The sequence below is a fragment of the Petromyzon marinus genome, chromosome 5, assembly GCF_048934315.1.
Source record: "Petromyzon marinus isolate PM22_M1 ecotype Great Lakes invasive population chromosome 5, UKy_Petmar_22M1.pri1.0, whole genome shotgun sequence".
Lineage (NCBI taxonomy): Eukaryota > Metazoa > Chordata > Hyperoartia > Petromyzontiformes > Petromyzontidae > Petromyzon > Petromyzon marinus.
The window spans coordinates 7299635-7324751 of record NC_133671.1 but is presented as its reverse complement, the minus strand read 5'-3'; the positions used below and the strand labels follow the sequence as shown (position 1 = coordinate 7324751).

Below are 25117 nucleotides of genomic sequence, written 5' to 3'. Positions count from 1 at the left end.
GCATACACACACGTGCACGTGTTTGTGCTACAGTGGTTAGCACATTACCCTACGAACCCTGGCGACTTGTTTTACAATTCCTAGCCACGGTCAACATCAGTGACAAATGTCTGATGTGGTCCTAAGCCTCCCCCCTTAGGTGGCATCATCCATGAGTACCTGCTGTGGTGTGTAAACATTAGCACCGAGGAGAGAAAAAAGCGGCGTGGGACTGGCCACACCAGGGCAATGACGGCCTTAATCGGCACTCGCTAACAACATTTGCCACAACAGTTTGTAAAAGGTAAATGGTGCATTTTTTTTATTTGTCTTGGTTTTGCACGTACACGTTTGTCTGTGTATGCGAGTATATGCGTGGGTATGCGCGTGGCTCTCTACATGCAAGTGTATTTGCGTGTGATGCGGTGTATGTGCATGCGAGATTGTCTGCATATATACACGTGTGTATGTCTCTGTGTATTATATACGTGTGCGCGCGTGTTTATTTTTTGAATCTCTGCAGGGCTCCCCCCTTGGCCTCCGTCTGGTTGCTTTGTATCTTCTCTCTCTGTTTTTTCTGCTTTTCTTCCATAGAAGCCTTGATCGTCTCCTAAGGGGCAGCGTTCAAACAAAATTTTTAAATAAATAAGCAAAGGCTAGAGTTACAGTGTGTGAAAGCAGCAACGCACACAGGGCAATTACTCCAAGGGAACACACGTTATCAGAGCCGCGAGGGTGAGTGTGATCGAGTGGGTTGGGTGAGTAGGTTGCTGAATGAGTGTGAGTGTCTAAGTGAGAGTTGCTGTCTGGAGGAGTGAGTGGCTGGGTGAGGGTGTGAGTGGCTCAGTGAGGATGCGAGTGCCTGGCTCAGGCTGTGAGCGACTTGGCAAGTCAGTGGCTGGGTGAGAGTGTGAGTGACTCAGTGAAGATGTGAGTGCGTAATTTTGTGAGTAGCTGGGTGAGTAACTGCGAGTGACTGGGTGAGGGTGTGAGTGGCTGGGTAAGGCTTGCGAGTGGCTGAGCGAGGCTGTTAGTAGCTGGGTGAGGGAGTGGCTGGGTGAGAGAGACTCGGTAAAGGTGTGAATGACTCGGTGAAGGTGTGAGTGACTCGGTGAAGGTGTGAGTGACAGAGTGAGGCTGTGAGTGGCTGGGTGAGGCTGTGAGTTACTCGGTGAGGATGTGCGTGGCCGAGTGAGGCTGTGTGATCGTTACCCGTTTCTGTGTCCCTGCCACGATGCGTTTTCGCAGCTCGCGATTGGCGGTGGAGCTGCGGCCCTTGGTGCGGTACCTCGGCTCAAACTTCTGGGGAGCTTTTGGGTCGAAACCCTGCATAGATAAGCACACGGGGCCAGGTGAGCACACAACAACAACCGCCATTTACCACTAAGTGGCGTTGACGTCACCACGGCTCTTGTGCCATGCTAGGTGCAATTTGAGGCCACGTGAAGGCCCGCTGGCAGGTCACGGAATAGACCCAGGTGCCATGGATTGACTGAGATGACTGGCTGCCCGGTGCTCTGCTCATTGTTGGTGAGCACACAGAGACAAATATCCCCTTGTATAGCCTTGACAAGACTGTTGGGGCAAGTGATGTTAGCGAGCACCTATGAAGGCTAGCACAGCACACGAGGGGGTGGGTGGCCAGCACCACACCCGTCCGCCTTTGTCTCCCAGTGGGTTTACACACCGCACCACTAACTCATTTGAGGCTGAGTCGACCTAGGGTAAGCCCAGGCCCAGTTCAATCATTAGCAAGATTGTTATTGGTCATGAGTGGCAATTGAACTCGCGTCGCCGGGTAGTGCGCCAATCACTGCACTACCATTTACCACACAAAAGCACACAACAAATATGTACACACAAGCAACTTACAAACACAGAAAAGACAAACGTGGAACACTGATATACAATGCACACAAACACCCAGCACACACCCCCATGGAAACAAAAGCACACGCAAATACACATACAGAAAACATACACAGCACAATCATACGGCGCAAAGACAAAGATCCCCATTTGGGGCAAGTGCTGTAATCGAGCACTTATGAAAGCCGGCACAGCAGACTAGAGAGGGTGGGTAACCAGCACCACATCTGGTGGCAACGTTTACACACCAACTAGATACTGATCTGAGGCCAAGTCGACCTGGGGGGGGGGGGGTTCCTAGGACCAGTTCAGATAATCATCACTGGTGTTGGCTGTGAGCGGGAATCAAACATGGGTCGGCGGGTTCATAGCGCAGCACGCTAACCGCTACACTACCGGTCCCCGCATCGCACACACACACACAAAAGAAACATTAAGCACAGAATATTTGCACGCAATGTTATAAACACAGAAATACAACCGACGGCACTCACAGGGTATATTATCACGCCGCTGCAAATATTCATAGAGCTGAAGACATAAAGACAAACGAAAAAAAAAATAACCATTCTTTTTAACCTATCAATAGACACTCATGGAAATCGCACATCCTGTTATAGCAAGCGCTGTCAGCGAGCACCTATTCAAGACCGACAAGGCATACAATGGGAAATTGTGACCAGGGCTGATCTGCAACCACCTTTGTCTCCCCCATTGTTGACAACCTCAATGCACGGGGGGGCGGGGGAGGGCTTCTAATTTTAGGCTCGGTCAAACGAGCGGCAAATCAGGACAACATTTGATGAACCCTTCGCTCACGATGCGTACAGGCCACGGGTAGTTTAACACGCGTGCTGAGTAACGTGCGCGCACGGCCCTCGTGTCAATCCACTGCTGGATGAGTGCCTTCCCCATGCAGTGCTTGATCACAATACGCTGGTCAGCGTGGTGGTGGTGGTGGCGGGGAAAGTTGATGAGAGAGAACAGTAAGAACCCCCTCTGAATGACCACCCCTGTGAACGACTAATCGCTTAACGACACGTCTCCATAGAGCCCAATGTATTCGCTTACAGACCATTCCCCTGTTAACAACGGGCTGTTGTAGGGACAGTAAATATCAATTCATGCATTGACTAACCATGTTTCTTTTAATATTATGTGTCTATAATGTTGTTAGTATGTTTACGTATGAATATACATTGTTTAAATATTACTAAGTAAGTTTTTTATTGTGGGTGAAAGAGGATAACTCTCAACGCTATCGGAACGAATTAAGCCTTTAACGTGTATTTCCTAGACCCGCTTAACGACCAAATCACTTAACGACCGGTTTCGTGGAAGCAATTATCGTTGTTAAGAAGGGTTCTACTGCACAACAACGGAGTTTGCTGTGCTGCCCTCCACTGCCCAGCCCGTAGCCTCACAGGACATAACACCTGTTATGCATGGTGGTCACCCATCCCCAGCACTACACAGGCTCAAACCTGCATAGCTTCCGGGACCTTGATGATATCGAAGTGCGTTCCGATAAACGCACTCATAGTGCGCCACCATGATGTGTGACGGTTACGTTTAGCTCTATATATGGCGTCGTCTCACAGTCATTGAGAAACGACCGCCAAGCTTGACAGGTATGCAGCCAGGCAGTGAGTCGGTGCTACCATCGAACAATTTCTGTGTGATCCACCAACCCTTTGCTGCCTTGACGGCGCTAGATTACAGGTCACGTGCGTAGCCACCACTGCGTGGCAAGGAGGATCATGGATCACCAATAAAATAGAAATGCGCACACAGTCCGTTTATCCGTGGGCAATAAACATTTTTTATTGTCCATTGGCTTTAGGGCCTTTTCGGACCAATGTACGTTCTATAAGTTTTCTGTTTTGGCGCTGAACAAAAGGGGCCCCATTGTGAACTATGCAGGCCGGAAAGTTTGCGTGCATAAACAAATTCCGGGGGACAACACTTGTTTAGAAGGCCTGTACAGACCCCAACGTTCAACAACATAAACAAAAGCATGAACACATCGGTCGTGTGGTATGATGTTGTTGTTGTGTTGTGGCGTGTTATTGTGTTATGGTGTGTTGTGCACTCACCAGCCGCTGCACCCTCTCCGCGTACTTTGTTTCGAAGGAAGCCGTGTCCACCTTGCTCAGCATGGCCGGGTCAAGCGTGATGAGCTCCGGCTGAATCTGCACTCGGCATGCCAAACACAAACCAATTAGCAAGGTTGGCTATGTACTGTGCGAACGAAGTTCAGCATACATGCATGCATGTATGCATGCATGCAGGGGGAACGGCTGAATCTGCACTCGGCTGAATCTGCACAGCACATACATTCACTGCACATAAATGGGGAATAGCTGAAGCTGCACTCGGCAGACAAAACACAACCGATTTGCACGGTTGGCTACGTACAGTGCGAAAAAAGTTAAACATACATACGCATATATGGGGAGCAATGCTAGGGGGGGACAGGCAAACATCGACATCCCAGTGTGGTGAGTGGAAGGACCAAAGACACCCGGTGTGGTGACAGGTGAGCGTGGAGAATCTCAGGGTGGTGAGGGGTATGACTGGAGACAACCGGTGTGGTGAGGGACAAGCCTGGGAGAATCTCAGAGTGGTGAGGGGTATGACTGGAGACACCCGGTGTGGTGAGGGACAAGCCTGGAGAATCTCAGAGTGGTGAGGGGTAAGCAAAGCTAAGTATACGTAGTGGACGGTTGCGTAAAACACCTGGAGTGGAATACTCCATTCTTTTGTCTTTTAAACAGAAGAAAACGCCAACGGTGCATGCCTGCAATTTCTTGTTCACACCACTGCTGGAGGAAGGGCGTCCACGAGTGAACTCTCAGAGGGTATTTGGTCTACTCTTCCACATTGACCAAACGCGTTGGCAGAGGTTGCGAGTACCCACACCTTACCCCACCGCGCGCGTCCTGCAAATCGACTCGCTGCATTGCAGCCATTCACACCGTTGGGTGGACAAATGTGGGTGGATTGACACTTGGGAGATGAGATTGAAACGGTCTTGAAGCAGAGGAGGAGAGGGAGGGGTCTTAGGCCAGCACTTGAAGGGGGGACCAGTTGGCAGTGTGAAGGGAAAACGGATGTTCAGTGCAGTCAGCCTCTGGCCCTTTGGGACAGCTCAGTCGAGCCACGTGCACGCACACACATGTGTGCGTAGGCTTCTACCAATGCGCCTGTGCTTCTTTTTTAAAATATAAATACAACAGCTCTCGAGTTACCAATAACAGCAAAAACGAAGTCACTTCCTACCACGCGTACACATAGACTGTCGGCGGTACAGCATGATAGATCATCGTTCGTCAGCCATGATATATCCACGGATAGATGAAGGTCTCTCCAAGCCGTTGCCCTCTCACATTGCACAGGAACTAGATGGACTGTTGCGTGTCCTTCCAGTATCACTCTGATGCCTCATCACCACCATCATCTACGTAGGTATTAACCTTGCTCCCTACCCATTGCAACCTATTCTTCCTGCCACATTCTATTCAACAACCTCCAAGTTGCTTATCCTATCCTGCCATTAATATCCCATGGGGCGCCACGATAGCAAGATGCTAACTACCTTGCCTGCTATACACGAGGTCGTGGGTTCAATCCCAACCCTACCGCCCGTATATTTGGAGTTTGCCTGGTCTCCCCATCGTCATGTGGATTTTTATCCGGGTCCTCCGGTTTTTCCCTCCGCATTTAGAAACACGTGTTTAGAGTATTTGCCTCCTATAAATTTCCACACAACAAGCCATTTCGTTGCGCTATCATTTGTGACCAGGTCGCTTCTGAAAAACCAGCTCTATATATTTCAATGGGCCTGGTAAAATAAAAACAGCATGAGTAGCAATGGCACTATTATCCCCGCCATGCGCTTATACTAAACGGGTGAAATAATTCTGTCATAGTTTCTCCGCGAAAGCAGCTTCGTGACGTTGCTCTAACAAAGCGAGAGCAGAACTCTCCCCATAGCGAACTCGCTGCACGCAGCAAACGCGGTCGGGAGACTTGCCCAGCCTCGGCCGGAGCGAGGACTTTTGCGCCAACGGAAAAGTACGCCGCTGATAAGGCGGGACGCAATTCCCACCCCCCCCCCCCCCCCACTTCAAATGGGCCACCGGCGGGGGGGGAGGGGGGGGGCGCAAGCGGCGTGATAAGCGAAGGGGATCACGTAGTTGCGGTCAGCGCAGCTCTTACGATGCAGATAGAGCTAGCGCCTAGCCCGTCAAAACATCTCTGTTTGCAGGGAGTGCCTTCTCGAACGTTATCTCGACCTCACTCGGGCTTGCTGCGGAGCGATGTGAACGTGGCTGTCGTCACCGTGTCGCGCAGTGAAATGTCACCAGCAGTCACCGAAAATAGCTTAGTTAAGTTTGCAGCCCCTTGTCAAGCCACTGCTGGACGACGAGCTGCGCTGCAGTGGCGAGTGTTAACTACCTCGCCTGGTATGCAAGAGGTCGTGGGTTTGATCTTGACCCCGATGCCTGTATGTTTGGAGTTTGCATTTCTCTCTCCCCGTGGTCACGTAGATTTTTCGCCGGGTCCTCCGGTTTTTCCCTCCGCATTTAGAATTAACGTGCGTTTAGAGTATTTGGCTGCTACTATATATTTCCACGTGATAAACCACTTAGTTGAGCTATTTTTTTTGTGGACAGGTCGCTTCTGAAAAATATCTCTATAGCTCAGTTGGCCCTTACCTGGTGAATTAAAAGTTTAGAGGTTTTAGTTTTAAGTTTCATGCCATGTTGGTCGCGAATGAAGGTTGTTTGAACATTCTTCGCCACACTTGTTAGTGCAGGCTGGCGAAGGGGGTGGGTCCTGGGCCCGGCTTAAATGTCACTCACCACTGATTTTAGCTGTGGCTGGGAATTAAACTCACGTGGCCGGATTGACAGTGCACTGTGCTCACCACTGTGCCACCAGCTCACTGCTCGGGACCACAACAATAGTAATAATAATTATGTGTCATAAAAAACTACATACAAAAATGTGTTTAATTTATTAATAGCATCGTCTTTCAGCCGACGTGCCTTTAAGAGAGGCGGTCCTTTGCACAGGCGACACGGATGCAGTTCGCTCTCTTTATGGACTCATCAGCAGAGTCATGCCCAGTTACAGACTGACATGGGATGTATAAAGTAACCTCAGAAAAACCTGAGGGGGGCCCCCTGAGAGTTGCAGTCATCATAATAAGTGATTTTAACAAGGGTACACGTTCGTGCATAAAATACGTGTATATGTTTTCCAAAGGTCACACTCTCCAACCGCACAACTTAATAGGGCCTTCGTTTCCCCGGTAAGCAAGTTGACACAAAGCAACAAATACCCATTTCATGGCAAGTCTACTTCGGGCTCATTGCTACCAGGGCTGGACACCAATTGAAAGTGTTGCGCAGGGCCAGGGAACTCCATTCTGGGTTGGTGGATTCATAGCGCGCCAAAACAGCCACGTTCTTGCGAGTACATTACGGATTCTTCGGTGCGAGACGGAGGTGAACTCAGAAGTTTCAGGGAAAACGTTGTCACCACCACAACTCGCCACCGCTTCCTTTCCGTCCGTATCGCAATCGAGATTCAACCGAGGCCTGCTATCACGGTCTCAGGGTCACCATCTGGTGGCGACGGTGAGAATCCAGCGACCTCTGGATGCCACTCAAAGAGCCTGCACGGGTAACTTTCCCTCCTCTATCCTGCGCACGAGTCCCACCCATCACAATCTTCACTTGCTGATTAAGAATATGGTACTTTCACCGCTACGTTCTATTCCAAACATCCGAATTGCTTAAATTATCCTGGCGCAGAGTTTCCAGCATCCCATGCATTCAGAGGTTGTATGCCTCTTCTCTCGTTGCTTAGTCTCACTCTCTCCGCAGCTGTCACTCCTGCTTCACTCAGGCCCTAACGCTCAAGGTGACCTCTGCTCTTCTGAGCGATTTGTGCGGTCCATTAAAAAATACTTGGCCTGCGAGTGCGATCCGCCTGTTGACCTCTCTTCACAACCTAACCTCCGCATGTTGGACAGAATCACTACCGAATTACCAAAAACTCCTGTAAAAACCCCTCCACATCCCTCTCGTCACACTGACATCGCACCTCCAATTAGCCCCCACATCTCCGATTAGCACGGTTGGTTACGTACGTACGGTGCGAAACATGTTCAACATACATACATATTATTATAATGCAACTTTACCCAGGAAAGCATCATTGAGTCTCAATAGTCTCTTTAGGAGGGTCCTGCCAAATTTACGCAATAGGGGGGCAATGCTACTGCTGTGTGCGTGTGTGTCTCATCCCAATCCAGTCCTTTTCGTGTATTGGAATGTTTGGCCAATAGCATTAACATTGCACTTGTTTTCTTTAGCTATGGGAGGAAACTGGAGCCCGGGAGGAAACCCATTGCAGAACACGAGTAAAGAACACGCGCTCCACAAAGAAAGGCGCCAGAGTTGACAACCAAACCCAGGACCTGCTTGCCGTGACGCACAAGCGGTGCCACTGCGGCCGCCCTGCTGCGAGAAAGCCATCCCTCCTCATCACCGCCATCGACAAAGCTCTCGGAAAGTTCAACGTGAAGCTGCAGAGTCTGGCCCTGTTGACTCGGGAGCAACGCGCCCATCGCGACTGCCTCACCCAATGCCTGTCGCGCGCCGCCGACGAGCTGATAAAGTGAAACCAGCCACTCTAACGGGACACTGCGCGCTTCCTGCTCGCCGGCGATTTTGTTGAAATCTCCGAGTCCCTTGAACAGGCGCGATTAGCGGACGGCCCCTGGAGCACATGCAGCGCCAACAATAATCCCGTCGAGCACGGCCCGCAAACGGGAACAGCGCTATCGCATCCTTCCCGGAGAAATCGTCGCGCTCCTCAGCACCGCCGTCTGCCAACGCGACACTTCCTCCATCACGAGGGGCGAGATTCGCTCACTGCCTGAGCAGCGATGTGGACAGAACCAGGCCCAGCTGGCCCAGTCTTCCCAGCGCTGATTTGGTGGCGCCACAGTGGTGAGATGTTAACTACCTCGCCTGGTATACAGGAGGTCGTGAGTTCCATCCCGAACCTGACGCCTGCTGCTGTATATTTGGAAGTTTTTTTATGTCATCACTGTGGTCGCGTTGAATTTTCTCTCCATACTGTATTTGGCTACTGCTATAAATTTCCACGTGTTAAGCCACTTCGTTGAGCTATCATTTGTGACCAGGTCACTTCTGGAAAAAAAAACACCTCTATATCTCAGCGGGCCTTACCTGGTAAAATAAAATATAGTACGAGTAGTTTACTTTCATGTTCACTACCATCTGTGCGAGGTGCTTATTTAAGAAAGAGTCAAACTCGGCGAGCTCTGTGTGCAAAACCGCCGTACCGCCGCTCCCCACGCAGTGTGCAGAGGTGTTGTTTCGTCTGTGTATTTTACGCGTACATGTGTTTGCGCAGGTGTGTATGTGTGCATATGTGTATGTACGTATACACACGCTTGTGTGCTTAGCCACCCGACGCTTACAAAAATGAGCAGAGCGCCAGGTGACAGAAACACGGCGAGTTGGCATGGCGGGGAGTGCAGGTGATGCATCTGCTAGTGATATCGTTTAACACGCAACATCTGGATCTGTCCCGTGACCTTGTGCCAGCGAGGCTTTGCCACTTCGCGTGGCTTTAAAGTGCACTAAACTTGGCCCAATTGCCATGAAGACATCGTCACCACCCATTGGCTGTTGCACTTCTTCAGTGAAGGAATAGCAAAAGCACGCAAACTCTGTCCTGAAGCCCTCTCGTGGCAAGCAGACCTCGACATTGGCATTTAGCTCCTGAACCATATTTCCATGCACAGGAATAGAATAGTGGCGGCTGTTGCTGTTGTGGGGCTGAGACACGGCCTAGCGGTAGCATGTGTGTCACTTGCAGCGGCCGCCCAATTATTACTGTGGGGATATTAACCGTAACAACAATGCATGTGCTGTTTTTGCTTCGCAGTGGACATTAAAGATCCCGTGACAACGTTCACAAGAGTGGTGTGCCGGAGTTGGGGTAAAATATCTTCCACAAGTTAATCAATTGGCATTTCACACAGCACCAATCACTGACCCCGACCGGCAGACTAACCGCCCCAGGTGACTCTTACACATAAGCCTCATCCTGGTCTTTTGAGTTCTCACCTGGTTTTAAACAAAACACGATTGAACCTTGTTGTATGCAGGACTGCGTGCGTGTGCGTGTGTGCGTGCGTGCTTTACCTTCTCCAGCAGAGCCTTCACCTCCCACTCTTGCCTCTGTTTCTTGCTGCGCAGAGGATTAGCCTCCAACGCGTCGAAGTTGGGCTCACCCGCTCCTGCACACCGCACGCAAACACAATTACCATCGGCGAGCACCCATTAAGGCCGCAGAGGAGTTACGGAGGCTGGCGTGATGAACACACGGCCAATCGCGTCTCCCGAGTGCGAATAATGATGAGGAAACGCCACGCCAGGTGCTCATTTAAGGCTGAGATGACCTAGGGCAGCCACAGGCCACTGGTGATGTGCGTGGCCAGGTATAGCCCTTGAGCCCAGACCAGACATTGCTGTTGTCGGTACCACCAGAGGTGACGTTAACTTTTGAAGATCCAATTTCTATGTGACTAATAATAGTGAATTTTGTGGGAACCATTTGAAATCAATGGGTCAACATATAATTCAGCCATATTAGCCGAATAAATAAATCTGTGCGACAAGAGTTTTGCAACCTCAGGTGGTGACGAATTATGGTTTGGCCCATGGGCTAGCACTGAACCCGACGGGTCCGGGTTTACAATGCCATGTACTAACCATCTCCGATTAGTACGGTTGGCTATGTACGGTGTGAAAGAAGTTCAACATACGTACATTTACTCCAGCGATCCCCCCACACATAGACATGCGTGTATGCACATGCACAATACTTCAGAGGGGGCCGGTGAAGATGGGGAGCAGAGATGCTGTAGCATAGTACAACAATGTATTGCACTGCAGTATCCTCTCCCTGTAACCTAGGCCTGCAGCCCAAGCACCTGCCCAGTCATCGGAGGTCAGATTCATGAACCCACCCCAACAACACCTCGTTACCATTAACTTAAGGCGACTCTGGATGACCGGGAAACCTACCGGGCACCAGGAGGCTCGTGAAGCCATTCCCATGGCCGAGACCAAGCACGTCTTCATAGGGGCAAAACTGCAGCGAGTGAGCGTGGTGAGGAGAGACGTGCGTCAGGTAGGGCCGGCCCACACCAAGGTGGGTGTCCTTGTAGACCTGCAAAGACAAAGATCCCCCGTACAGCCCGCACACACCGTTGGGACAAGTGCTGTAATTGAGCACCTATTTAGGCCGGCAATGCACACGAGGGGAGGGGGGGGGGGTGTGGCATAGCACCACTCCCGGCTGCCTTTGTCTCCCTAGTCCTGTTGTTTATACACTGCATCAAGTACTAATTCAAGGTTCAGTCAACCTATGGGTGGCCTAGGTCCAGTTCAGATGTTCGTCATTGATCTTTGCCATCTAACATTGGCCGTTAGGTTTGCAGCACAGCGCGCTAACCACTGCACCACCACTCAACCCAAATACAGCTGCTCAGACACAGACGCAAAAAAATTTAGGAGACGAAAAGTGGACTGCACCAAGCGTCATTGACAGCACCAGTGTGCTCTCAACGGGTTTCTTCACAAAGCATATAGTGCCCCCTTGTGATAAGATCGCTTCAGATCATTCACCACTCATGCAAGCCACCGCTCGAAATCCAACTGAGGCCTCCGGGTTAATAGCACAGTGCGTTAATCACAAAACCACTTCACGCACAAAGATCCCCCGTCTAGCCTTAACAGACTGTTGGGGCAAGTGCTATTAGTAGTGAGCACCTATGAAGGCCGGCAGAGTACATGACTGGGTGGTGTGGCCAGAACTATGCCTGGCCGTCGTTGCCTACCCAGTGGCGACGTCTAGACACCGCACAAGGTACTGATTTGAGGCTGAATCAACCTAGGGGAGGCCCAGGACCGATTCAGATAATTGTCACTGGCGTTGGCCGTGAGCAGGAATCGAACTCGGGTCGCCGGGTTCATAGCATAGCGCGCTAACCGCTACACTATTGCTCCCCACTGCAGCAACCGCCATTTGCCACTAAGTGGCGGTGATGTCACCATGGCGCTTGTGCCAGGCTATGTGCACTTTAAGGCCACGTGAAGTGTCGAATGCCCACTGGCAGCTCACTGCATGCAAACTTGCACACACACTGCCACACTTATACCCGTGCACACGTGCGCACGTGCGCAAACAGGAATGGATGCACGTGCACCTGTACAACGTTGCCGCAGGTGGCGGCCAGCAGTGAGCGGTGGCTGAAGTCCAGGTTGGAGGCGCCCGAGCTGAGGACGTACGAGTGCAGAGGCCTGTAAGTGCGCACGTCCCAGACTCGCAGCTTGTGGTCCAGCCCCGACGTCGCCATGTACCTAGGAACGTCGCAGGGAGGGGCGTGGCTACCGTATGCATGTTGAACTTCTTTCGCACTGTATGTAGCCAACCTTGCCAATCGGAGATGGGGGGGGAGCGATGCGGGGAGTAGTGGTGCAGCGGTCGGCGCGCTGCGCTACGAACCCGGCAGGCCGAGTTCGATTCCCACTCACGGCCAGCAACACCGGTGACGATTATCTGAATGGGTCCTAGGCCTCCCCTAGGTCGGCTCAGCCTCAAATGAGTACCTGGTGCGGTGTATAAACATCGCCTCCGGGGGAAACAAAGAGCGGTCAGGCGTGGTACTGGCCAGTCACCCCCTCATGTGCCATGCCAGCCTTTATAGGTGCTGTTCGCTAACAGCACTCGCCCCAACAGTCCGCCAAGGCTATTTTGTGGATCTTTGTGTTTGCGCGCGTGCGTGCGTACGTACGTGCCGGTGCGTTCCACGGCGACGGAGCGCACGGCTCCCCGGTGGCATATCATCTTGACGAGCGGCTCCTTCATCGTGGGGGTCCACATGGTCACGGAGCCTGCACCCACACCGGCAACAGCGCCGTCAGCACACGGGAGGCAGGAGGGGGAGGGGGGGCGCCCGTGGAGACACGGCACACACGCCCCTCACGCGCCTCGCCCCAAACATCCCGATGTAGAAACGCAGAGCTTGGGCAACTGTTGGGGGCGACGGTGGTGGCTGCGTTTACGCTCAACCGTGCGATACCCCACGCCTCTGTATGTTCTAAGGAAATCCGGGCGGCGTGTTCCGAGCTTGTAACCGTAATTTGAAAGCAATAAACATCGTCAGAAAACATGTAAACAGGTATGGCCCTCGTGCCATTCCACTGCTGGATGAGGACCTGTCCATGCCGTGCAGGTTGTGGGGGTTATTTGACCAGACCTCACCACCCAGGTTGAAGGTGGCGAGTGATGATATTGGGAGCATAGGACAGTACAACAATGATTTGGTTGCGCTATCTTCTGCTCTGCACCACTTAATGGTTTAATAAATAGTGAATGGTCTTGACCAAAGCCAGAATAATGGAACGTTTAGAGCCATGAGCCTATTAGGTTTCTGGACCAGCGTTTTCCCGCTGCATTTGTTTAAGAAGGCAAACTCCGGGCTGCTTTTAACTTCCACGATACTTATCGGCAGTGTGTGGTGTCCTGGCGAGTGTGGTGTCGTGGTGAACGTGCAGTGTGCGGTGTGTGGTGGCGAGCGTGTGGTGTGGTGGTGCCCATGTCGTGTGTGGTGATCAAGCGGTGTGCTGGCGAGCGTGCGGCACGCTGGTAAGCGTGGGAGGTACGCGGTGAGCGTACGGTGTGGTTTGTGAGCGTGTGGCGAGTGGCTGCACCATTGTGGTGACCCAGGTTCACGATGGCATTGTATGGGTTCGTGCACATGGTCTGGAGGCTGCCCCCTTTGGTGCAGATCGTCGAGATCTCCTTCCCGATGCTCACGTCCAGGTACTGCAAGAACCCCGATGAGCTCTGCCCAACACACACCACACAACGAAATGACAAACATCCCAAGTTAAAAGGGTAAAGTGCTGTTAGCAAGCACCAATGAAGGCCGACAAGGCATGCAAAGTCGCATGAATGGTAATTTTGAGTTTTTTTTATGGTTATATGGTGCCCCATATACCAGGGCGTCTCAGAGCACTCGCCATCACATCTCATCTGAATTTGAGAAAGCACCCTCAGTGGCAGCTTTCCGTGTGGGCACAAGGTGACTGGCCTGCAAACGGGCATTCGTCTGCCAGTAGAGGGCGATTATTGCTGCTGCGTTGAGCGATTTGTGGCATAAAATCTGGAAAATTTATTTTTCTTTAATTACCTGCAAATTACGCCATTGGGAGTATTATTATTCAATCAATATTGCGGTCAACAAGATACCCACACACTGTGCAAGGTCAAGTCTAGTTTATTTGCTTCACCAGGTAAGAACTCCCAAGAGACCAGGAGAGTCTCAAAGGCAAGAGCGGCCTGGGTCGGTGGGTTTTAAAGCTTAGAGTGTCGAACGACAACTTAGAGAAGTACAACAGCTTGATCAGGGTCAGCCATTGCTTTCCGTGTCGGGCCACCGGCGTTTCCATAAAAGATCATATTCTTTACTTACATGCAAATGGGTTGCACAGGCAACAATGCGTGGTGATGTTTGGGTGCTTGCGTGGATTAACGGTGGCTGGCATGGCCCAGCGCGATGTGATGCTGCGTGGCTAGGCGTGGTGTCATTTGTTGTAACGTGATTAGTGTGGCGTGGCCTGGCGTGGCACAGTGTGGTGGAATGCGGCATGGCATGGCCAAGCACGCCGTGCCTTGGGCATCATACAACTTGGCATGCTATGGATCGGCGCCTGCATGCTGTGATTTGGCGCGATGTGGTGTGGCGTGGCACAGTGCGGCATGACATGGCGTGCTACCGCGGTGGCCAGCAGGAAGTGGTAGGGCAGGAACTCCATGCGGGTGATGTTGTGGAAGCGCTTGAGGCAGTGCAGCTCGATGCCCTGCGAGTCGTACACGTACACCCAGTGCAGCTGGGCCACGGCGAACATCGCCTCCGTGTGCAGCCACCTGTACCCCGACGCGGTCACAACAACAGCACGGTCATTACCCGGTGATCCGGGGGGAACATAGGGAAGGTGCTAATAGTGAGCAACTATTAAGGAAAACAACAGCAGCGCGATCATCACCCAGGTGCTGCTCGCAATAAACTATTAATGATGGTACAGGAGGGGAGTGGTGTGGCCAGCCCAATGCCAAGGCCTCTTTATTTTCATAGTGGTGATGTTTACATGTTTGTGCTGGGTATTCATTTCAGACTGAATTGACCGAGGGGAGGCCCGCAACTGCTGCTGATATCATTTGCGACTGATGTTTCCCCACTGCCGATGCTGGCCATCTGTTTTTTTTTCCAATCCCAAAAGGTGATTTCATTTCAATGTGTGTGAATGTATAGAGTATGGCAGACAACCCAGTATTCACCGGTGTGCATTTTAGATTTTGCTCTGAAATTATTGCGCGTTTAATAACGGCGGCGGAGTTACATTTGATCCTGACATGCCACCATCACCACTCCCTTTATAGGCACCTAAAGCAAAAAAATCGCTCGTTAATATGTACACACAGTTCAGTGGCCATTATGTGACCAGGAAAGAGCCCAGCGAGACAACAGGAAACTTTATGCAAGTGACGCACATGAGCACAGGTGTGAGAGAAAGATGCAATCAAACTTGAGTAAGAATCAGTATCTTTTATGGGTTAAGACTGGGCAGGTGTAATAATCTCAAATGAGAGCTGTCAACCCTTCACCACCTGACAAGAGCCACACAACTCGAGCTGTCATGTGGGCATTGTGACAATTGATTTAAGTTTTTCATAAAAGAATGGTTCTGTTTATAAATAGAACAAAAACATGTTGTTATTTTTTTACGATTCTGCTTATTTTTCAACATAACCGGTTGCTGACAAACAAAATAAATTGGCACATTCCCACGTGACACTATGTTTCATTGGCTCTGTCGGGTGGTGGAGGGTATAGCTGAAAATTGGCATTATATCTTAACGATGATTAACTAAATATGAATGGTAGTGTAGTGGCCAGCGCGCTGTGATACCAACCTGGCAACCCGAGTTTAAATCCCGCTCAAGGATCTATAAAAGTGGCGAATATCTGGTCCCTAGGTCAACTAGGTCTACTCAGCCTTAAATGTGTATCCAGTGCCGTGTGTAAAACATCACCACTGGGGAGACACAAGCAGCCGGGCGTGGTGTTGGCCACCCACTCCAATCGTGTGCTGTGCCGGTGGCCTTCATAGGTGCTCGCTAAGCAGCACTTGCCCAACCAGTCTGTTGAAGGCTACAGGGGGGATCTTTGTCTTTGTTTGGCCGTGCGAGTGAACGTACTTGATGTCCTTGACCGTCTCCATGACGTTCATCTCGCACATCAGGGACTTGGTGACCCAGTCAAACGCAGCCACGTGGCCCCGTGTACCGCCCAGCAGCAGGTGCCTGGACAGCAGCGCAACACAGTTACAATAAAGTACAATACGTTACAGTACAATACGTTACAATACAATACGTTAAAATACATTGTAGTACAATACGTTACAATACATTGTAGTACAATACGTTACAATAACATATCGTACAATACAGCACAATAGACTTATAGCACAATACGTTACAAAACAGTACAATACAATATCGTACAATACATTATAATGTTGCAAATGAATACAATAGGTTATTTGATACATTACAATACAATGTTGCAATTTGGCAGATTGCAATACAATAGGTTGCATTTCCATACAACACGGTATAATTCGATACAAATCACCATACAATTCACCATAAAATAAGTGTTTTTACAACGTACAATTCAATGCAAAAGTTTACAACACAACATAATACATTACAAAACAGCACAAGACATCACGTTAAAAAATGTTACAATACAGTATAAAATATTATAAATCAGCGGTAACGAGCGGCTCACTATCAGAAGGTGGCGAGTTCAAAATATGATTAGGAGTTGACTCAGCCCATCATACCTCTGAGGTTAATAAAACTAATACCACTTTGTGTGGAAGTCAACAGTGGGTGTTTCTATGGAGAAACTCACCCCCATCACAGGAATGTGGAATTTCCACCACAGGCTCAGGGCTATAAACAGGAGATGATCACTGCCTCAATGCTCTTTTGAGCAAGAAATTACTTGAAAATTATAATACACTCAGTGACATGTACAGCTGTTTTGTAAAGCCACTGTTGAATAAGGTCCTCCCCACGCTGTGCAGGTTGTGGGGGCTATTTAACCATACTTTACAAAGTGAGCCGGTGTGGGTCGGTGAAGGCGGGGAGCATAGATGCGAGAGCGTAGGGGTAACAGCAGCGTGCTCACAACTTGATCTCCAAGGTCTGCGAATACCGTCTCAGCACCGCTACCGTCTGGTTTTAGGTCTTCTCCTCCCCCTGGTCACGGGTGTCTGGGTGCCACTTCAATGCCCGTCTCAATAACCTGCCCACCGCCTCCATTCTAGACATGTCCAACTGATAACCACCTTTTCATCCCTATTACAATAACTGAAGTGCAATTATCTTTACACCGGGGGTGCCTGTGAGTGAATGTTTATTTTTACATTGTGTCGTTCATGCAATTGCACATCACATTCGCTGAGGAACCACAGACAAGCCGGAAGGCCACCAGGCGGTGAGCTGGTGCCAGCAATTGCCCAAGCTCTTCGATCCTCTATATATTCAGATGTTCATCCAAATAATCAGCGTTTATATATCCCATATTGCCGGACCGCCTCCCTCCTGGGAAACCAGGGTATGGTACCACCTCGAAGCCCACGGGGAAGGGAGTGTCGCAACATTCTGGCGATCCACCAAACCCCATGCGCAGGAAAGAGAAACGGAGGCATACCGGCCAGTGCGTGTGTAATCCACTCGATATGGCCCGAACTGGTTCAGGTCCAATTCAAAACTCTGTGAAAGGGAGAGCAGCAAGACACAGAGACACGCGTACACGCACACGCACTTAAATGCACATAGAACAAAACACAGATCCCCTTGAATAGCCTTATTAGACTGTTGGGGCAAGAGGTGTTAGCGAATACCGATGAAGGTCGGTACGGCGCACGAGGGGGTGGGTGGCCAGCACCACGCCCGGCCGCCTTTTTCTCCCTAGTGGCAATGATTACACACCAAACCAGGTACTCATTTGTGGCCGAGTCAACCTTGGGGAGACTAGGACCGGTTCAGATAATCGTCACTAGTCTGGGCAAATCGCCCGATGATGCTGGATGTAATTACCAGCGAAACATCACTCAAATTGTAAATGTTGTGGATTTACTCTCCAACACATAGGTGGGCTGAAATAATAACTATTTGGCGTTTTGTTTAAGTGACAAATCCCTTACTAATTGGCTGGAGGGTTACGACACATTTATACTTACCCGATCTAACCCAAAAACCTTTATTATGAGTAATATTGGTCGCGAAACCCTACGTGTTAAACTCGGATCGGAGGGTTCATAGCCAAGCGTGCTAACCGCTGCACCACCGCTCCCCACTATGTGAACACAAACGCATGCATATGCACACACCCAACTTCAGTTCAAACTTTGATTTAAAGTTTTCGTGACTGCAGTAATTCATATTCTTAGCTCTTTCGGTAAAGTCACGTTGAAGGGAAACAATAACATATATATAAAACAATAAAAATTATCACGACGTTTCGACCATAACACAAACGGTCGTCATCAGGTGTAAAAAAATGACGACCGTTTGTGTTATGGTCGAAACGTTGTGAAAACTTCAGTTCAGTTTATTTAGTTCAGTTTATTTTGGTATAGCCCTGTGAGCCATTCGACTCTTGAATCGGGTGCAACCACGAGAAACAAAAAAAAACTAAGTACCTTGCTGGCACTGGTGATGTCCACCTCATCCTGGATGTCCCTCTGCGTTATGTACGACGTCTCCTCACCCTCGTCCGGCTCTATGAACCTGTGGACATCATTGCATCTTTATTCATCCTGGAGGAATCCGACAAGGTGCGACTCTTTTTCACAGATGTCCACGAGGACATCATTAAGGAACGAAACAGGATTTCTCCACAAATCTGGCTGTCCGCCCGCTGATGCTAGTTGTAAATAATGGCATGTTCTGCTTACGTGACAAACCTTACAAATTGTGCTGTGTCAAGTGTTTGGCGGGTTTAACGACACATTTATATTCACGCGATCAAACCCCCCCCAAAAAAACCCCCTATATTATAGAGGACATCATTGCACCCAACATTCACTGGCCTTCCATAAACACACGGAAGAAATAAGGTAACATTCTGTAATCAAAACTGCCTTACTTTCATATGTTAGTGAGAGCGCTGTTCAATGACCCTGGCCACCTGAGCTAGATGCCCAGTCACTAACAGCAGTATATGCTGCTGTTTGATTCCCAGCCAATGATAACATCACTGGATACGTGCTTGCTTCACCCGGGTCATGGCTAACATCAGAAGCGTGTGAGAACTGTTTATTTCATTTGCCAGTAATAAAATATGATAATTGTTTTTTTTACCCTTTTATCTGGCAAACAAAACTGACACCTTTTTTTACAATGTAAACATGACTCCTTGTAAAAAAAAGGTGCCAGTTTTGTTGCCAAAAAAAAGGGTAAAAAACGAATGATCATATTTTGTTACTGGCAAATGAGGTTTCCAATGGTGTAAATGCTTACCCCGAGCTCTCATACTCTGATGGTGCATTGTCTTTGAGTTGCGCGCCTTTTGGCGTCTTCTGGTCCAACACCATGTGAGACGAGGCCCTAAAGAAAGCTGTCTCGGGTGTGGACCAATCAATTTCAAGGAAATTGCATATATTATCAGAGTTGTTTTTTGTTTGCGTTCCGACCGCAGGTATTGTGGTCAATGTAAACATGACTCCTTGTAAAAAACGTGTCAGTTTTGTTGCCAGATAAAAGGGTAAAAAAACAATTATCAACTGTTTATTTGTTGAAAACACCACCAGTAGCTAGTTTCTTATGTATTGGACCCAGGCCTCCCCTATATTTACTGCAAAGATCTTGGACTTTCCATGTGTGTGTGTGTGTATGCGTGCTTGTCCCAGCAGTCTCTACGGTTCACAAGCAATCTCTGATCAACTGGAGTGCGATGCTGCGGGGTCCTCACCCTTGCGTTTCAGGCAACAGCAGATCACACCGTGCCGTCTGCTGGCTCGCCAGCTCTGCATTCTTGGTAGCGCGCTTCACCAACTCTCGCAACGCCCCGGTCTGCCGTCCTTTCTGCGCCACACCGCCCGTGTTAGACACGCCGTGAGTCCACGTGCCACACACACACACACGTATCTAGTCCACTGCCAAAGCAAACAATGCGTGGCACATGACACTCGACGTAAAAACACACGGTCTGCATCACAAAGGAGCGCAACACACGATGCACACACACACTGGGTACACGCACCAGTTTAAACTTCTCTCCACGCTGGAACCGCTTCACTCTCGTCTCTGGCAGGGGCGCGGGACCAAAGAACACGTCCTTTGACTGGGAGATGAGAAGGAAGACAAAGGCGGTGGGGTCACAACAAGGGGGGCGTGTCAGTACATTGCAATCTGAATCATGACTATATAAAACACATCATTCACAACCCTATCTCAATCAATTGCTTCAGACCCCTGGGATTTGATCCAATTTCACCACGCTGGTCAAAGAGGGTTGATAAAGGCGGCCCCAGAACTGGTTCACAGATCAATCATCACTGGAGTGTGCCATGGCCGGAACCACAGCACTGTGCACTAATCTCAGCACTACCTGCACCACCCACAACCATCATACTTAACGCCCTGAGAACGATTGTTTAATGGCGTTTTATCAATTTAAATATACTATTATCAAAAACAATCTATTCCTGAGTTTCCTGGCTAGCTGCTGGCTGGGCACCTCCACCCCAACAATAACTTTATTGTTAGTGGCTGTGGGCCGTAGTCACAAAAAACTATCTGGGTAACTGGCTAAACGAGTCTTTTCCCATGTAACAATTAAACGTTGAATTGGGCGGAAGTGGGAAGACATATAATAGATGACAACGAAGAGGTGGGAGGAATGGACACAGAAGACAGACATGGTTTATTAAAAATTGCTCTAACTTTTAAATATTGTGCTCCTATTAACGCAATTATTTAAGTCCTAGAGAAGAAAAAAAACGTACAATACATATTATCTTGGCATTTTAGAAAATAATAAATCAGATTACTTGTGAGTGCTTCCGAGTACACGAATGTGATAAGAGTATGAACATGTCAGCTCTCTTATTTTCTATTGCAGAGCAACAAATTCTCTACTCGTGAATGTACAAACAATGTACATGGGATGTCTGTGTTTGAGGGGTTAAAAGTTCAAATTGAGTGAGATTATGGCCGAGTTTGGAGTATGCATCTCCACGAGATACGAGGTAATTGAGAACAAGTGAAAGTGAACCCAGGATTCTCTGATTGTGGACTGGTTTTAAGAAACACACAAAAAAAACAAATATCCCCATATAGCCTTCCGCAGACTGTTGCAGCATTTTCAAGCCAACACAGCACGCGAGGGGTTTAGTGCGGCCAACACCACCCTTCAACCCCTTTGTCTCTCCAGTGCTAACTGTTTACACAGCGCGCCAGGTGCTTACTTCATGCTGAGTCGACCTAACGAAGAGCCACGTCTAGTTCCGATATCACTTCTAGCTCAAATTAGCAATGGCCAGGAATAAAACTCAGGTTGCTGGATTGCTAGTCCAGTGCAATAACCACTGTTCCCCACGCACTTGAGGTCATAAAGTCAAAGCGTCTCCCTGGTCAAACGAATATGGGGCGGCATTAATCTCTGTTATTGGCAATGAGCCAGTAGTGTAAATTCCGCGTCGCCATACCAAAAGGCCAGTCTCTCCATCAGACAATCACTTTTCTAAAAGTGGAATAAAATTTTTTTTATCAAACATGGAGGGATAATGGACCGGGCCGACCACCGATCAGGAATTAAATTCTGAACCTTCAGAGGTGCGAGTCATGCACTCTGCCACAGTGCCCTGCCACAGCACCTCTCACGAAATTTTAAGAATTCTGTTGAAGCTTACGCTTAACTAATGTCGGGCTATGGAAAAACACGAGGTGCCTGGAGGCGATTTAAACAGGCACAGACTCAGAACAGGAGTTCCTAGCCAAAGTGAAGGCCTTTATATTAGGTCACGTAAACAAGCTGCAGTCGGTTAGGAAAAAGTCACATCAGGTGCGATCAGTTTACATGAGATAATCAGGTTTTAAGCGAACCGACGCTCTTGTAAACACGCAGCTAACGAGGAACACTGCTATTCGTGTACACTTGCCTGCTGTGCAATAAGGCTCGCATTGCATACAAATGTGGGTTTTTATGTGTGGGTGACTGCTACACACAGCGGAGGGCAGAGGAGCGACGCTACGAGAGCACCAGGCGGTTAAAACACAGGTGGTGCATCTGCCAATCATCTCAGTGAGTCAACCCATGCCACTTGGGCTTATCCCATGACCTGCCAGCAAGCTTTCGCGTGGCCTCAAGGTCCACCTAGCCTGGTAACGTTACCGCCACATAGTGGCAAACTGCGGTTGTTGTTGTAGCTGCTGTATAAGTTAGAATAACGGGAGATGCTATTGTACTTTTCATCAATGAGAGAATACAAAATTGAGAAATCAGAAAAGTGAATGGTTTGGAAACAAATGCAGGCACCTACAGGAAGCAATTCAAATCGAATCCAACATATGGGTACACATTTTAATTCTTATTTCAATTAGTTGAACACCGTTCTTGAGCATCTTTGGGATCTTTTTGTCTGGCGCAATGTTTTGGATGTTTATAATATGCAGTATTTTTATTATTTGTATATTTTTTTATGCAGCAAAATGTTTTTCGTACCTTGATTTTTTTCCCATCTCCAACCGAAGCCTCCCTTACACAAGAGGCCAAAGTGTTTCTCACCTGCTTTTAAAACAAAACATTGTGTAACTGAAGCACCCTTATGGACCACCCTGCTGCCACTCACCTTGGCGGATTGCGAAAACCGATGTTGCTGAACTTTATTTTCAACCTCCCATCTCTCGGGCTTCTCTCCCTGGCTCCGTTCTAGAGGAGTCTTGTTGATCATCACATCTTCGAATTTTTCAGGCTCCCAGTACCGCTTGGCTGGTTTCTTCTACAAAGTGGGCAACATGTACGTATGTATGTTGAACTTCTTTCACAGCGTACGGAGCCAACTGTGCTAATCAGGGGCGCGCGGGGGAAGGACAAAAAAATCTAAAAACAAAAAGCAGATCTAAATCAATTATTTTACAATCTAGATTTTAAAATGCATAGCTCCAGTGGCTTCCTAATATCGTAAAAAAGCGCATTACAGAAGGCCGCAGAAGCGCATCTCAAAGCGACAACGCAGTGTTCATCTTTGTTTGACGATTAGCCAAAAACCGCTGACAGGATGACTGGCGTTCGCATGATGGTTTATGATCCTTGACGAGATCTGCAAGGTATTGCGGTTCGTTTGTGGCAAGCACTTGGTGTGTAACGACTGTTACCTTATAATGTATTCATTCGGCAAACGGAAGACATGAAACCCGTTGTAACAACACAATGCGTGCAGAGAAGAGCACATGAAGTCCATTTGCTGGGTGTGGTGCCACACTGCATATCAACCGTTAAATGTGCATAAATAGTGAACAGGCCACACTGTACAACCGGGGAAAAAGGTTAACTGTACCAGAACGTAACCCAGCAACATGTGTTTAAAGTATTTGGTTGCTATACATTTCCACGTGATAAGCCACGTCGTTGAGCTATTATGCGTGGCCAGGTCGCTTCTGAAAAATAGCTACATAGCTCAGTAGGCCTTACCTGGTAAAAAAAAAAGTGTTTAGTTTAGTCGAGGCTCGCTCCCTAACTAACTAGGGAGCCAGCTTCGATTAAGAGCCCTAACCATACTAGTTAACATTACCCTAGTCTTACGTAAAGTTATACAAAATTGGCCATACGCGCGCACACACACACACACGAGATCATAAGAGGCACTACTTTAACATATAGGGAAAAGGGTAAACATGCTATGGCGTAGCGGTTTCAAACCTTGTTTGGCAACTACACCCCTTGTTGAATTGTTTCAAGCGAGTAACAAACCCCCTTTTGCCTGACCCAACATGGTTCTAAGAAATAAATGTATGAATAGTGAACATCAATATCTCAACTAACTCGCGCGCAACTGCAAGTGAATAGAAACAAATCATCCGCTGCTCTGCATGCGTGGAGTAATATGTTCGCGCTTGCCGGTTACTCTTTGGAAACTTCATTGTTTACGACCAATGAGTTTAGAAAGATATTTTACATCGTTCTAGGCTACCATATGAATTTAAATGTTATCGCAGTTATTTTATGTTGACAGAACCATACTTGAGTATTCACTAATGACCCCCGTGTATGATGTCACGCATTTATAAATCACCTCGCGTTACCCCCGTTTGAGAAGCACTGCTCTTGAGAATACGGTATCAATCTTGACTTTTTTAATATCCTAATGACGATTGCTTGTGTTGCGATCGAAACGTCGTGATATTTAGTATTATTCTTTATTCACTTTATTTTCATTTTTATTACTTTATCGTTATTTTTTTACGTGACTTTGCCGAAAGACCCAAAGAATATGAATACGGTATCAATCAGGCGAACTGTACAGTATTGCAAACGCGAGTATTCTCTCCTCCGTGGGTATTCTCCAGGCACGCCAGTTTCTTTCCAAACACATGCTTCTTTTTAAAAGGGCCAAACATCAAGCAAGCATCTCAATGAAGCTTTAAAGAAGAACCCCCCCCCTCCCATAAACCTGTTACTGACTACTGTGCAACACATGAACGCTACCGGCTCCGGTTAGGCCGTGCGGCCTTCACACAACCGTCCTGGCCTAGCGCAACCCCGCCGTATCCCCCTCGCGCTCCCCTGGCCGAAGCCGCTAGCCGAGCCCGGGATGCGGCGACCCAGCCAGGCCTCACTGTGGTTTAAACCGGCACCGCGGCGCCTATTTAAGCAGCGAGCAGCGTGCGGCTCGCGTGCGGAGCGAGCGAGGTCGCCCGTTGATGCGGGAGTCTCGGCGCGGCTCCTCTCACCTTCCCCTTCGCCGCGGGCTTCGACTTCTCCTCCGGCGCGTTCGCCTCGCCCGCAAGTTTGCCGCTCGTCGCCATGCTCGCCTCCCACGTGTGAAGCGAAGCGGCGCGCGTGACG

General features: G+C 49.0%; 1 protein-coding gene and 1 long non-coding RNA gene across 2 annotated transcripts; one reads left to right on the top strand and one right to left on the bottom strand.

Moving 5' to 3' along the window:
- Nucleotides 1-273: 273 nt before the first annotated feature.
- Nucleotides 274-25117, bottom strand: WDR46 (WD repeat domain 46). Its single transcript, XM_032946756.2, has 16 exons — nt 25003-25117; nt 22902-23051; nt 20312-20392; nt 20021-20133; nt 18750-18837; nt 17756-17817; nt 16231-16335; nt 14748-14898; nt 13680-13815; nt 12761-12860; nt 12173-12326; nt 10989-11133; nt 10104-10198; nt 3945-4040; nt 1192-1305; nt 274-589 (listed from the first exon to the last, which is right to left on the bottom strand). The coding sequence occupies exons 1-16, from the start codon at nt 25075-25077 to the stop codon at nt 482-484; spliced, it is 1773 nt and encodes a 590-aa protein (XP_032802647.1). The 5' UTR covers nt 25078-25117; the 3' UTR covers nt 274-481.
- LOC116938971 (uncharacterized) lies at nt 1243-9876 on the top strand. Its single transcript, XR_004402353.2, has 2 exons — nt 1243-1331; nt 8237-9876. It is a non-coding gene; the product is annotated as an uncharacterized LOC116938971 (long non-coding RNA).

Bases quoted from the DNA above. Each gene is read 5' to 3' on its own strand.
- WDR46 (XM_032946756.2), bottom strand. From the start codon at position 25,077: ATGGCGACGAGCGGCAAACTTGCGGGCGAGGCGAACGCGCCGGAGGAG. The intron at 20,393-22,901 runs GTGAGTGGCAGC...CTCATCTCCCAG, and splicing joins GGTTTTCGCAATCCGCCAAG to TCAAAGGACGTGTTCTTTGG. The intron at 20,134-20,311 runs GTGCGTGTACCC...GGTGTGGCGCAG, and splicing joins GTGGAGAGAAGTTTAAACTG to AAAGGACGGCAGACCGGGGC.